General features: G+C 38.1%; 1 protein-coding gene across 1 annotated transcript in view; it reads left to right on the top strand.

Annotated features, from left to right (window-relative positions):
• Positions 1-16,213, top strand: part of hcn2b (hyperpolarization activated cyclic nucleotide-gated potassium channel 2b) — a 124,764-nt gene that overhangs the window by 93,334 nt on the left and 15,217 nt on the right. Inside the window, exons 5-7 of the mRNA XM_043721281.1 lie at positions 1,402-1,548; positions 5,107-5,347; positions 8,960-9,124. Of these exons, the coding sequence (XP_043577216.1) occupies positions 1,402-1,548; positions 5,107-5,347; positions 8,960-9,124 (553 nt within the window). The remainder of the gene's footprint in view (positions 1-1,401; positions 1,549-5,106; positions 5,348-8,959; positions 9,125-16,213) is intronic.

Genomic DNA, 16,213 nt, shown 5'->3' with positions numbered 1-16,213 from the left:
CACTGACACCTCAGTCACCTGCCCTGCCTTATTTCCCAAGAGTAGGTCAAGTTTTGCACTTTCTCTAGTAGGTACATCCACATACTGAATCAGAAAATTGTCTTGTACGGACTTAAGAAATTCCTCTCCATCTAAACCTTTAACGCTATGGCAGTCCCAGTCTATGTTTGGAAAGTTAAAATCCCCTACCATAACTACCCTGATGAAGGAGCGTCGCTCCGAAAGCTAGTGTGCTTCCAATTAAACCTGTTGGACTATAACCTGGTGTTGTGTGATTTTTAACTTTGTACACCCCAGTCCAACACCGGCATCTCCGAATCATACCCTATTATTCTTACAGATAGCTGAGATCTCCTTACAAGTTTGTATCTCAATTTCCCCCTGACTATTCGGGGGGTCTACATACAATCCCAATAAGGTGATCATGTCTTTATTCTCCTCTATTTATGAGGGGGCCTAAATCAACAATGCAGCTAGTGCCAATATTCTGACCTGAATATGGGTGAGGGCTGCCTTTTCCAGTTGGAACCCTTACTGGGAAATCATAATTATTTGGGCATTCCTTGTGGGTGAGAACCCTCACTAATGTCATGGAGTTTGTTTTTTTTTATTTTATGAGATTATCAGAGGATGATAGCATTATTGTGTTGGCGGTAGTCTTGCTTCATTTGGAAAATGCAACATATAGGAAATACTAGCATAATCATTTAGATGGAATCATGCTGTGGTGAATTTTAGAAGCCTTAAGATTTGATATTGTGAAATATGTATCAGAAATATAGCAATGGACTAAATGTTGACTGCTCTAGTCAATTTTTAAAAATTATTCTTTCACTATAGGTACATCACTGATTAGGCAAGCACTTATGGTCAATCCCTAATTGTCCTTGAGATGGTGATAGTGAGCTGCCTCATTGAACTGTTTGAACCTTTTGAGGTAGATATATCATGTGCTTAGGAAGCGGCTTCCACAATTTTGGCCTAGATATTTTAATTTTTGACAGCTCCTTGGAAAATGAACTTCTGTACACAAATGCAAAATAAATTAGAAGTGAATTATGATGAATTACTCTAAATGCTTAAATATGAATGTTTCACAATCTTCCATTCTGTATTTGCTAACACAATACAGGCATACATGCATATATGTATTATTGTTTGGTATTGGTATTGAATTATGACTTCGACTCATGTTCTTCAAGTTATTAACAAATGGGTTGCTTTTGCATACCCGTTGAAACAAATCATTTCTGTCATAAGATCATCTTTGTTCCTGATTTGATACATGCCTGTCCCCAGTAAGAGTGTTTCATACTCAGTAACTTTACATTGCCAATTAGCGCTATTTTCTATTTGACTGAAACTATGCTGTATCCAATGACAGGCTTTCTTTCTGTACAGTACAAGCAAGTGGAGCAGTACATGTCTTTTCACAAGTTACCTGCTGACTTCCGGCAGAAGATTCATGACTATTATGAACATCGTTACCAGGGGAAAATGTTTGATGAGGACAATATCCTGGGAGAGCTAAATGAACCGCTTAGAGAGGTAAGTTGAAATTTATAAGCACCTATACATTGTAAACAATTAAGGGTCATCTTGCTATTGTAATCCGTTAAGACACTCAATTGAATATTGTAAGATTCACTTTCGAGACCAATCTGTGAATAAGTTGAGAAGGAAACTTGCCTTGGCAGTGCCAGGTTCTAAATGAGGCAATGCTGCTGTTCATTTCAACTGCTGACAGTCAGGAGTATTCTAAGATAGCTCTTGTCATAATTTAATAAGACCTGTGCTAAATCCCTGGGGCCCCCTGTTCTCTGTAACCTTCCACAATGCAATACTATTCTTATCCATCTTGACTGGGTGAAAAACTGAGTCAACCCTGCCAGATTCTGAGTAGGACTTGTTAGTTTGCAATCCAGTATTAACACAATTGAGTTAGCCAGCACACAATTATAATAAGGAAGGGATAAAATAACATTCTTGGAAAAAATGAAGTAATAACAAATGAGAGGTGAATGCTTGGAATTGCTGGGAACAAGAAAATTGTGGAAATGCAAGCATGGTGATGTGCTTATGAAAAAAACAAGCTGTTAACCTAATTTTCTGTCTCCATAATTATTGAGTTGCTATATATTTTCTTTATTTTCTATTTTCTGTTTAACTAGTAGATATTCAAACTTTAGTATTTGCATGAGCAAACCTCCGCTACAGCCCAAAATAATAAGATAGATTTGGTTGCATAATGAATGAACTAATTAAAAATAACATATTTGGAAAATCAATCTTAATTAATTCACATGAGTGTCACCTCCGTATATCCTAGATAGGCTTAATTGCAATGGAGAGGAAGAAAAGATGTGGATGTACAATTTGCATGACAATATATGTCATTATTATTCCTAATTATACTTAAGTTTGCTGTGAACATATTCAGATGTTTCAGCAGGTCAAACGCCAAAACTGAAGTTAGTTGAGTGAAGAGTAAGACTGGTAAGGGTAGGAAGCAATGGATGAAAAAAGATATTGAGACTCTGGTTAAGAATAAGTAGGAGGCATATGTTAGGTATAGACAACTGGGATCAAGTGAATCTCTTGAAGAGTATAAGGGATGTAGAGGCAGACATAAGAGTGAAATCAGGAGGGCAAAAAGAGGATATGACGTAACCTTGGCAGATAAGATTAAGGACAATCCAAAGAGATTCTGCAAGTGCTTGAGGAGCAAAAGACCAACTAGCGAGTGAATAGGGGCCTTAAAGATCAACAAGGTAATCTATGTGTGGAACTGTAGGATATGTGAGAGATTCTAACTGAATATTTTGTGTCAGTTTTTACTGTCGAGAAAGACATGGAGGCTAGAGCTTGGGGAAATAAATACTGATGTCTTGAAAACAGTCCACATTACAGAAGAGGAGTGCTGGAGGGCTTAATAACATAAAGGTGGATGAATCTCTGACACTTGATCAAGTGAATCCCAGGACTTTGTGGGAAATTGTAAGGCCCTAGGAGAACTATTTGTATCATCTGTAGCCACAGGTGAGGTGCCACAACACTGGAAGGTAGCTAATGCTGTGTCTTTATTTAAGAAAGACCGTAAGGAGAAGCCTGGTATCTGTGAATTTGAAACCGATAGTGGGTTAGTTTTTGGAGGGGATTCTGGGAGATTTTCATGCACTTGGAGAGGCAGGGACTGATTAGTGATAGTCAGCATGGCTTTGTGCATGGGAAAGTGTGTCTCTCAAACTTGATTGAGTTTATTGAGGACATAACCAAAAAGATTGATGAGGACAGAGCAGTAGACGTTGTCTACATGAACTTTAGTAAAGCTTTTGACAAGGTTTTGCATGGTAGACCGATTAGTAAAGTTCGATCACATGGGATTCAGGGGCAGCTTGCCAATTGGATACAAAATTGGGTTGACAGTAGGAGACAGAGGGTGGTAGTGGAGAATTGTTCCTTGGACTGGAGGCCTGAGACCAGCAGTGTTCCATAGAGATCAGTGCTAGGTCCACTTTTGTTTGTCATTTATACAAATGATTTGGATGAGCATTTAGGAAGCATGGATAGTAAATTTGCACATGATACCAAAATTGGTAGTATAATGGACAATGAAGAGGTTTTCTAAGATTACAAAAGAATTTAAGTCACTTGGGCCAATAGGCTGGAGTTTAAGTTGGCTAAATGCAAGGTATTTCATTTTGGTAAAACAAACAAGGGCAGGACTTAATACAGTTAATGATAAAACCCTGGGTGGTGTTGTTGAACAGAGAGATCAAGGTGTTCAGGTACATAGCTTTATGAAAGTTGTCACTGGTAGACAGGGTGATTAAGAAGGCGTTTAGCACATTAGCCTTCATTGCTCAGACCATTGAGTAAAAGAGTTGGGACATCGTTGTACAGGACATTGGTGAGGCCTTTTTTAGAGTACTGTGTATAGTTCTGGTCGCCCTGCTATAGGAAGGATATTATTAAATTGGAAAGGGTTCAGAAAAGATCTACCAGGATGTTGCCAGGACTGATAGTTTGAGTTTTAAGGACAGGCTGGGATTTTTTTCACTGGAGTGTAGGTGATTGAGGAGTGACCTTAAGAGATTTGTAAAATCATGAGAGGCATAGATTAGGTGAATAGCAAAGTTCTTATCCCTAGGGTGGGGGAGTTCAAAACTAGGGGGTGAGAGGGCAAAGATTTAAAAGGGACCTGAGGGTAACCTTTTCACACAGAGTGGTTCATAAGTGGAATGAACTGCCAGAGGAGTTGGTAGATGCAAGTACAGTTACAACATTTAAAAGATGTTTGGATAGGTTAATGAATAGGAAAGGTTTGAAGGGATATGGACCAAATGCAGCTAAGTGGGGCTAGTTTAGTTTGGGAAATTTGCTTGACATAGACAAGTTGGACTTAAGGGTGTGTTTCTGTGCTGTATGACTAAAAATATTTAGTTGTCAGGTGTTGTGGTTCATGATCAGCCAAATGACCATGCCAAGGCATCAACACAGTGTTGTGCCATCAGTTTTCTGCATGGCAAGTCTCTGATTACTGTACCACAACCAGAGTGAAGTCAAAGCATGAATTTTAACTTTGAGATTTTCCTCTGAGTGTGCCCATGTGAAACCTGGCCAGTGTTAATGGAAATCAATTCATGCAGATGCACACATTTTGCAGAGGCAAAACTCTGGAAAAAATATAAGGATTATATGTGACTGAGTAAAGACTTTGTCATGCATTCAGGAAAACAAATTTACATTGCCCGGTTTAAATGAAAGTGATGGCTGTTTGAAAAATTGGACCATGCATCTGAAAAAAAAGATGTGTCTTTTTTTGTGCGTAAACTTTAATGTGCTAAACTGTGGACCACTGACTATCTCTAAAATAGCATAGGCTAATAAGGATAGTTGCTGGATGTGGAGACCAGTGATGCCTCAGGGAACTGTAACACAAATTATGTAGAACATCAAGTATGGAATAGATCTTTTGCCAGTGGGATAATTTTCTGTGTTCATGTTATTTCTGTGGTAGAGCAGACACAACATCACTTGATTCAATTACCACTACTCTTATGATGGGAGCAATAAGGCTTACTTGTACTTTATTTTTACATCTAGGAAATAGTGAATTTTAACTGCAGGAAACTGGTAGCCTCTATGCCACTTTTTGCCAATGCGGACCCAATTTTTGTGACGGCAATGCTGACCAAGCTGAAGTTTGAAGTGTTCCAACCTGGAGATTACATCATCCGAGAGGGGACGATTGGAAAAAAGATGTATTTTATCCAGCATGGAGTGGTTAGTGTCCACACAAAGGGCAACAAGGAAATGAAACTATCAGATGGCTCATACTTTGGAGGTTTGTCACTGAACTTAATTCTTGCATATTGGGGCCACCACATGAATTGCATGCCTTTGGTGTGACAATGCAATGTTTTAGCCCTGGTTACATTCTAATGGGAATTTGTGTTCTACAGGCAATGTTCCACTATTGCTTAATGACGATACCACATGGTGGCTCTAACCCAATAGCTCATCCATGTTTGTATATAATTTACCCTGTTGCTTTTTCATCATTTACTGTTAGTGAAATCTTCACTGGGTCACTTGGGAAAAGTGTGGACTTCCTTCACAACGAAAGCACAATAATCATCGTATAATTCCTTTGAAGTTTTTTAAACAAAATCTTTCCCCATTACATGAACTTACTAGATAACAAAACACCCATGTAGATACTTCTGTTGCTTCTCAACAGCAACAAAAATGGTTTTTGAAAAGCCCTTACTGTGGATTAGATTTTCATTTTAACAGCCTTAGTGCTCTAGGCAAAGCACAGGAAGGAAAATCTGACAGAAGTTTGACAGAACTTCTTGGATTTTTGTGTGTTTAGCTGGTGAAGACGTAAATAAAATCTGTTGTTTTTTTTGTTTTATTGACAGTGAAAGACCAAATAGTGACATTTCCATTTTTGATGGATTTTGAATAGATAATCCACTACTTATACTAAACAACTAAATGCCAAATGATAAAATGCTAATTTAATATATAGACATTAGGCATTTACTCAAACAGAACAATGCCAATGTTGGTATTTGAAGGGGTGAATTTTCCCTTCCCTGGATGTAGAGAGAGGGGTAATAATTGGGTGAATTATTGCTGGAAAGATAATCACATCCTTTTCAGCACCCTGTCAATTAACTGCTAAATGAGAGGCCCAATGTGGGCTTTGATAACTGTGTCTGCAGGTACTTTCAGCAGATTCTGCCTAAAGTGCTTTGAAAATAATTGTTTTGACAACTGAGGGTGTCAATTAGGATAAAAATATTGCTTAAAATAAACCTAATCTGAGTCCAAAAGAGGTCAAAATCTTTCAAAAGTAATTTAGTACAACACATTCAGCAGTACGTGCAAAAGCATTTGTGAAAAGCATTCACTTTTGGTTATTAAGGTGTTAAGACATGGGTTTTTGTGTTTCTAAAAATGCCAATGCTTCAAAACATTAGCTTGACTTTTGTTGGTGTCACAAGCCAGCAATGACAAGTAAATGAATCACATGACTGGGGTAACGATGCATACCCAAAATGATTCAGTGCAAAAGTGGTTGCTATCCGTGTTCTGTCTGCTTGTACTCGATAATCTTTCTCTTTTGACTTGGCACTGGTTGCAGCTTGGTTGCAAGTGGTCCCAAGCCAACTCATTGCTCCACTTCCACTGTGCTGAATCATTTGTTCATGACTTTGGTGTAGTTGAGGAATACTAATCTATAATTGTGAGCTATTTCCATAAATCTTCTCACAGCCTGCCTGATAAATCCCATCTTCAAATTCAAAAGATAAATGATTAAATGTTTAGTTTCAACTATTGATGGTTATTGATTATTTGAAGTCACCATCTTGCTGACTTGAGCTTGAGTTCCAACCAGACTAAGATTTCATCATCTTTTTGCAAGGTAAAGTTAAAGCTTTCGTACAAAGAACAGGAATATCACTGTTTCGTTGATTTCCACCATTTAAAAAAAGAATATTCTTTACTGTATTCAGGCAAATAATAATTCCTCACCTGTGTGACAAAATATTGACAATAGCGCAACAGCCATTCCACCCACAAGGTTCATGCTAGTATCTATTCTTCAAACATTTCTCTTCTCGACTCTGTCTAACCCTATCACTCATGTCTGTCTAGCTTAGTCTCAAATGTTAACCTCAGCTCTTCCTGTGGTTGAGATTTCCACATTCTACCTACTCTTCAGTGGAGGAGGTACCCCCCAAATCCTGTACTGAGTTTATTATTGACATATTGTACTGATGGCACCAGGTTAAGTTCTTTCCAGCAAATGGAAACACTTGCTGTGTTATCAGTTGGACTCTCACTGTGATGCACATGTATACTAGAAGTTACCTTTTTTTTAATGCACGTACAGAAAGAATATGTATATACACTGCACCTGTTACAACATAAAGCCAGTGACAAAATTCTCAAGTTCATTTTACACATCACTACTTTGTCCAATCAGATCAGAAGGGTGGCATGGTGGCACTGTGGTTAGCACTGTTGCCTCACAGATCCAGGGACCTGAGTTTGATCCTGCCCTCGGGCAACTGTGTGGAGTTTGCACATTCTCCGTGAATCTGCATGGGCTTCCACTGGGTGATCCGGTTTCCTCCCACAGTCCAAAGATGTGCATGTTAGTTGGATTGGCCATACTAAATTCCCCATAATATCTATAATTAGCCATGGGAAATGCAGGGATAGAGTAGAGGAGTGGGTCTGGATGGGATGCTGTTTAGAGGTTCAATGTAGACTTGTTGGGCTGAATGGCCTGTTTCCACACTGTAGGGATTTTATTCTATTCAGTGGGTCTTTAAAATTGTTTGATAGTTAACTGTCAATCACCATCTAATTGGTGTATTCTCCATTTCTTCTACCAATCAGAGTCCACTTGCCAACCAATTTGCACACTCCTCTAATACAGATCTATGTTGTTTTCTCCATAAATTGGTATTCTGCAAAATGTTTTGACATGGTTGTCCTTTTTCAGCAGTAACCTTTGAATTTAAAAAATTGTATGTCAACAAACATAATTAGTTGCAAACAGTTATATCAACACCCACATGCTATGTCAATCAGTGTATGCATTGGAATCAATTCTTGAAGCGTCATTGGAAATCAAATGTAAGAAGCTTTCCTGTCCTTTATCTATCAGTGCTGAAAATAATCCAGCAATTCTTTCACTGGGATAGAGAATCCTGTCAATGCTGAAACATTTACAGATCATTATTTGGCCAATGAATTTTGGGGGCAAAAAATCAGATCTGTCACAATGGTGCCAGAAGTAAAATACCTTTGTAGAGTTGTTACTAATGGCTATAGAGAGATAATTTAGTAAAGAAAACTGTCTACATTTGGTGTAAACCTGCAAGCAACTAGCACATGATGTCACCATTACAAATGCAGAAACTATTCCTTTCAAATTCCTTCTCCTTTATCAGAATCAGATGGGCTTTATGTACAGATCAGTGATGGTCACATTGCATGATGGAAAAAGCTCAAGGAGCTACGTGATCCATTCCTGTTTCTGAGATCACACTTCTAGCACTACTGCCTCACAGCGCCAGAGACCCAGGTTCAATTCCTGCCTCGGAAGTTTGCACATTCTCCCCATGTCTGTGTGGGTTTCCTCCCACAGTCCAAAGATGTGCAGGTTAGGTGAATTGGCCATGCTAAATTGCCCGTAGTGTTAGGTGAAGGGGTAAATGTAGGGGAATGGATCTGGGTGGGTTGCTCTTCGGAGGGTCAGTGTGGGCTTGTTTCCACACTATAAGTAATCTAATTCAAAGACAATGGTGCCATTACAAAAGGTAATATATTGTTATACCCTTCTCATAACATAGATTTAAGCAATGGGTAGGTTATGGTTAAATCTGCAAGCTACAACTGTGATTAGCTTACAATTTTCTATTCTAATTTGCAGAAATCTGTTTATTGACAAGAGGCAGGCGAACTGCCAGTGTGCGTGCTGATACCTACTGTCGTCTGTATTCTCTCTCTGTGGATCATTTTAATGAAGTATTGGAAGAATACCCCATGATGCGAAGAGCCTTTGAGACTGTGGCCATCGACAGACTGGATAGAATAGGTATGCATAGTGTCCTTATAACACTACTAAACATCTTCTCTTCTATTTTCCAAATATAATTCTCCCTGAAAGTGCAGAAATTTATTCCATACTGTAGCAAAAGATTAGCAATTACTTGGTGCAGTTAGATGTGTATTCGGAGCTATGTGCTTCAAAATTGTATGTATCCTAGCAACAGACAGCCTGTCATAGATAAACTACAATTCATTACAAAGAAGTAATCCTCTTATACCACATCATTTTTCAATAAATTATTGAATGTATGTACATTATTAAGTATTGCATAACATTGAGTATTATTCTGCATGATAGGAGCACCATGTAATTACTTTGGTACTGAATATTCTGGTAGTTCATGCAATATAAACTGTGAATAAATGTAAAACATTTATTAGTTGAATTACTTTTTCATAAAAATAAAAGAGAGCATGGAAAACTGAATAGTGATATTCACTGATTAGCTGATGAAATCTTACATAAGGTTTGCTATTTTTCAGACTGTTTTCATTACTAATTGACCCTCTAAATCTTTGTATCCGTTTCTGAGGGTAAAGAATGAATCATTAACTAGACAAGATCAGTAATTTACAATGTAAGGTGAATGTATTTGGCCTGATTGCATTAATTTATAAATTTTAATCCCTTCACAAACAAAGGATTGTTAACAGGGGTTTTCCAACATATTATTACTGTCTTTTACACCACTTTATTGATTTTCCACTCCTGAAATGAGTTATCACGTAACTGAGAACAATCAAGTCAAAGTTTGCAGAACCAATGATTGCTTTTCTTTTATTCTTCATTTGAAAGACCACTTTTGAATTTCACACTAATCTTCAATAATATATTTTGCCATTATCAAATATGCACACAAATTATGAGCAGTTGTAGGCCATTCAGTCCCTTGTACCTGCTCCATCGTTCAATGAGATCATGGCTGATTCATTTGACTTTCAAACTCCACAATCCCATTTATCCCCTATAACGTTTGACTCCCTTGCCTAACAATAATTTATGGCCTCTGTTTAAAAATACTGCAGTTACTCCACTTCTGTCACCTTATAAGGCAGGAAGTTTTAAAATTGCACACCCTCTTGAGAGAAAGCATTTTGCTTCACCTGTGTCCAATGGATAAACATTGCCCCTGAGTTCTGGACTCAGCCACACTAGGAAATATCCTTTGCATATCCACCTTATCAAGCCCATTGTGTACTATTCAGTCAAGTTACTGCCACACTCTTCTAAAGCCCAGTGCAAACACGCCTATTCTGTCCAAGCTTTCTTCAGAGAACTTGCTAATTTGAGGTATCAATGTATCTTCTGACCTGCTCCAACACATTTGTATTCCCCCTCTCAAATAGGCTACACATAGTCTTTGAGATGTGGTCTTACAAATGCAATGTATAACAGCAACATAACACCCTCACTTTTATATTCAATTCCTCTCATCATAAAATATATCATTCCATTAGTTGCCTTATCACTTGCTACATTTGCATACTAACATTTTGTGATTGAGCACAAGAACACCTAGATTCAGAACTTTCTGCTTTTTCATTCTCCCAGTCAAAGTGAACTTCACATTTTCCCACATTATACTCCATCTGCTGGACTTTTGCCCACTTACTCAACATTTCTATATCTGTCTGCATCCTCCTTTAGATACCATGTCTTTGTTACTTTTGTCTAAATTATTGGTATAGATTATACAATTAACTGAGGCCCCAGCACAGAACTCTGCAGGATTTTATTTATAGCATTCTGTTAATTAGACAAAGATTTACTTCATTATACTTTGGGCTTTCTACCAGCCAGCCAATTTTGTGTCTATGCTAGCATGTTATGCCATAAACCATGAGCTCTTACTTTGAGCAATAACCTTTTATGTGGCACATGGTCAAAGCCTTCTGGAAATCCAAGTTCAATAGAGCTGCAAACTCCCCCTTATCCACAGCACATGTTACTCCTTCAAAAAGCTCCAATAAGTTGATGGAACCGTTCCAAAATAAGCCAATTTTGGAAAATTTGCATCAACGCATCTGCTAACTTATAGGACATGCCTTTTGAGACCCTGGAATGAAGTCTTTCACAATCTGAGGGCTTGTCAACCTGCAGCTCCATCATTCTGCACAGTATAGTTCCCTTGTGAAGGTAATTTTGCCCAATTCCTCTCACCCTTTCATCTCCTAATTTATAGAAATTATGGAAATGTTTTTTGTAGCCTCTGAGGTGATGACAGAAGCAAAATATTTGTTTACTTTTTCTGCTATTTCTTTATTTAATTCTCCAGACCAACACTTGCTTTTTTCCTTTTGTATACTTTCAGAAATTTTGCTGTCCAGTTTTACATTTCCAGCTCGCTTCCTCTCTTTCTAATTTTTTTTCTCCTGATGAATCTTTTCATCATTCTTTGACATTCTTCTATTCTGAACAATCATCTGACCTACCACTCATCTTTGCCCAGTTGTTCTTTTTTCTTAATTTTGAAGCTCTTTTTAACTTCTTGATCTAACCATGGATGGCGGGGTCTTCCCTTTAGAATTTCTCTTTATTGCAGGAATGTACTTTTTTCTGAGTATTCTGAAAAATCCCGACAGTGTCTTCCACTGCTTCTCTATTGATCTATCCCCTAGTCCGGTATCCAGTTCATGTCAGCTAGCTCAACTTTCATGCCTACAAAGCTGCTTGTATTTAAATTTAAAATACTGGTTTTAGACCCTCTGTTCTCAGTTTCAAGCTGAATGTAAAATTCAATCATATTGTGATTGATGTTACCCAGGGATGCCTTTACTCCAAGGCAATGAATTAATCCTGTAATGTTATGCAATGTTATATTTAATATAACTTGCTTTCTGTTTGGATTGAAGAATGTGTTACTTTAAGAAGCTCTCTTGAAACCATTTAATGAACTCCCCAACCAGTGTACTCTTGCCAATCTGATTTTTTTCCAGTTTATATGCAGACTGAAATCCCTGATGATTACTGCCATCCCTTTTATTACAAGCATCTAATGTTTCTTTTCTCATATACCTGGTCCTACTTTGAGGTTGCTGTTAGGAGACATTTAGACTACTCCTATTAGTGACTTATTTCCCTACTTTTCCTCATTTCCACTCAAACTGATTTTATATCTGATCTGAATCAAGGTATTTTTTAATTATTATACCAATATTCTACTTGAATGCCTTACACTGTTCAATACCCAATATTCAGAACCCAATCGTTGCCATCATACATCTCCTAATACCATCAGATCATATTTATTTACCTAAATATATACAGAGGAATCTCGATTATCCAAAGGATACGTCAGGGAGCATTTCATTTGGTTAATCGAATTCCGGCTAATTGAGTGCCAGATAACATAGTTTAGCCAGGCATCAGGGCCTTGTGATCTTGCTGGATAATCCGATATTCGGATAATCGAATGCCGGATAATCGAGGTTCCTCTGAACTAACAATTATTTTACATTTTTATGAAGCTATGCACATGCAGATATAGAGCAAAAATAAAACAAAGAACTGTGAATGCTGGAGATCTGAAACAAAGATTGAAAGTATTGGAGAAACTCAGCAGGTCTGTAACACCTGGAGAGAAAACAGAGTTAACATTTTAAGTCCAATCACCCTCCATCAGAACACTATCCCTTGATTTGCTCCATTTACCAAGTTTCATCCCTCACTCACATTGTTTCATTTAAGGCCCTGTCTACCTCTCCAGTTTTATCGTTCGCTAGAACACTAGTTTCAGCACAGTCCCCACATTCCATAGTACTGATGCCTTTGAACTGGTGAACCAGCTTTTCATTTCAATAATCTTATGTGCCCTCTGTCTATTGGCAAGTGGCTCAGGTAATAATGCAGACATTATCATCCTTGAGATTCTGTATTTTTAATTTTGTCCCTAGCTCCTCATATTGTGAACAGAGCCTCCTTCTTTGTTCTGGCAATGTCATTAGCATCTACATGAAACATGACCACCCCAAACTCCTGTCCAGCCCTGACCTGATGTCCCAAATGCTGGCAATGGGGTGGGAAAAATAGCTTTCTGCACTCACGCTCTTCATTGAACAGGATTGTCTTTATCCCCCTCACTATAATGTCTTCTACTACCACACATTTCTGTTTTGAATGGCTTTCTGTGCCATAGTTGATAAAATATGGTGCTCGAAAAGGCATAGCAGGTCAGGAAGCATCCGAGGAGCAAGAGAGTCAACGTTTTGAGTAGGGCACTTCTTCCTGTGCCATGGTGCCTAGCTCATCCACCCCTGCAGCCCTCCTGCTTATCCAAGCAAGCAGCAAAAACATCAAATCTGTCAGATCATTCTCAGGGTCCTGTCTTCCTGTCCTCTGTTCCTCCTCTCCTGCTTCATTTGCAGTCACACCCTTCTTTCCCTGACCACTGACCACATCAAAAGTCCCTACCCTGTCGGATGTGATCACCTCCTGGAACAAAGTAATGTACCCCCTCCCAGATTTGTTGCAATGTCTGTTGTTCATAAACTCTGAGCCAAGGTTACTTGAGCAGTAACCATTTACTGCAGAAATGTTGGTCCTGGATTATATTGACATCCTGGAGTTCCCAACTATGACCAGTTCTGCCATCCTTTACGTGTTTCTTTGATTTAATATATTTGTTCTGCATCTGAATAATTAATCCAATTCTTTGTTTCCCTTTTTTTTGTTAACTATGCCACTTGTAGGCTTAATGATCTAATGAAATAATTTGTCAAAATGCATCTGAATCCATTTATCAAATAGAAGCCAGCAAATGTTTTTGAGTATAACGCAAACCTCCAGGAGCTTTGTGGGATTTGTCTGATGTAATTCACTTCCTGGCAGTCAATGCTAACCTTAATTTTTTTAAAAATTAATCATTCCTTTTAAACCATCTGCTGTTCAAAATCTCAAGCTAAACTGTGATTTTATAATCATTACACCTATTCACAAATGTACCGCATTTTCCAAAACCTGAATATGAAGAATGGACCTATGATTGGAAATAAAAATAAGTATTGAAATAAGAAATACACAGGATGATGTTAGATATGGAACAAATACATTTGGAATAAAAAGACCTGCAGCCACATAGCACCTTTCATGATCACAGAAAACTCAAAGTATTTTACAATTAAGTAAGTACTTTTTTGAAGTGTAGTTAACATTGTAATGTCTGAAATGCAGCAGCCAATTTGCACACTGCAGGCCTCAAATACTGAGATATGAAGTTAGCCAATAATCTGCTTTGATTTGAGATGTTGATTTGAGGGATAACTATAAAAAGGGATAATAAGGATAATTCTCTTGTTCATCCTCAAAATGGTGCCATGGCATTTTTTTATATCTACTGGAGTGGGCAGTTTAACATCCCATCTAAAAAACATCACCTCCACCAGTGCAAACACTTTCTCAGTACTGCACTGGAATATCAGCCTCTTTTTTTTTCTGCTGCTGTACTGGATTGAGACTTAGAACCACACTCCTCTAAGACTGAAGTGCAGTGCTCCAAAGGGAGACATGACTGAAAAAATGATTTAAAGAATGCAAAATGCAGTTATAGGAAAAAGACAGAGCAATTTAGGTACTTGATATCATGGTGATTTTCTCCATCTTAACATTTTGATTGAAGGGGGATCTTCGTGAAATAATGACTCATTATAAGTCATTATTTCACATGGATTTCTAAGTGGGAGACAGAACATAACAATTTCCAGATCCAGTGATGGATTGGTGGTTAGAGTCATTTCTGATTAGTAATATTAGGCTTGATGTTTGAAATGTCACAAAAATAATCTTGCAATTCAGGGAACACTCATCTCATGCCTTTCATGTAGATTGATGACAAAGTGAAATAGTTTGAGTGGATGCTGCTCACTCTAAGCCTACTTTATATTCCTGTTTCATATATTTACTCTATGATGGGCTGCCACAATTGTTCATTTTCCCTGTGATATTTGTCATTATCATCATTTTTTCAATATTTTGGTCAGGTTCTCAGATTAGAACATGTTTTGTAGCAGTCAAGAAAGTTTCAGTGTGGGACTCTCTCTTATTACTGGTGGTACTCTGCAAAATATTGATTAATGATAGATGGGGAACCATCGTTACAGGGTATGTTGCAGGATATATATTAAGCAAGCAGCGGTCATTTGAAAAGTAATATAAAACTGTTAAAAACTGAGGCCTCTTTGACACAAAGTGTCATGATGATGTGTTTCATTTGTTCCAGGCTGTGCCATCAATCCCAGCACGCTAGCCAAATGCAGTGTCACAGAGAGATGTGACATTTCTCCTAAATGCATTTGAAAAGGACATATAAGTTTGGGAAAGGAAGGGAAAGGGCATGGAACAGTTTTAAATAGAGTGCCTTCGTATTATCACTGTGGATCTGATATTGTATAGAATAGAGATAAACATCAAACCAAGCCAAGATGGGCAAAAATTCAGATGCTCAGAAAAGGCAAAAATCGTTAGTTTAAACTCCAATTTTTCTGTGAATTTAATAAGATCAGATAGTATAATTTCATTTGCAACATTTGGAACAAAATTAAGTGTGGGCAGGATGAGCATCTTTGGAGTGGAACTGTGAGGCAGGGTGATTGGAAACCAGGGCAGAGGCTTTTGGCTGCTCCCACCAAATCCTCCTGATGCCAGGTTTCTGAATTGTATATCGAGTCTGTGATAATGAGAGACCCCCACCACCAAGATGTAGGAAAGCCCCGTGGCTTTTATTGAATCCCTGAGATGCCACTGAACTGTGGGATCATTAGGTGTGGGCTCATTAGAGAGACCAAATGACATCTTGCTGGAAGTGGCCAGAAATCCTGTATCCCTGTTTGCTACACTGGAAGATTGAGGCAGATCCTTTCCAGTGATTCAATGGATCCAGCCACCATAGCTCTTCTGTTTATTTATTTAGTGAATGTAAATCCACAAATTTTATTGATAATCTCATTTGCTGAGTTTAAAGTGATTAATCTATGACATAGCCTATAGAAGGAATACTCCATGGTATTGTGCAGGGGTTTGGAGTGCGGCCCCAGTGGTGCAGGGTAGGTGGGTAAGGGACGTGGCTTGTCCTATTTAACA

Source organism: Chiloscyllium plagiosum, chromosome 31, assembly GCF_004010195.1.
Source record: "Chiloscyllium plagiosum isolate BGI_BamShark_2017 chromosome 31, ASM401019v2, whole genome shotgun sequence".
Classification (NCBI taxonomy): Eukaryota; Metazoa; Chordata; class Chondrichthyes; order Orectolobiformes; family Hemiscylliidae; genus Chiloscyllium; species Chiloscyllium plagiosum.
Note: the sequence above shows the minus strand (reverse complement) of the source record. Positions and strands in the feature narration are given on the sequence as shown.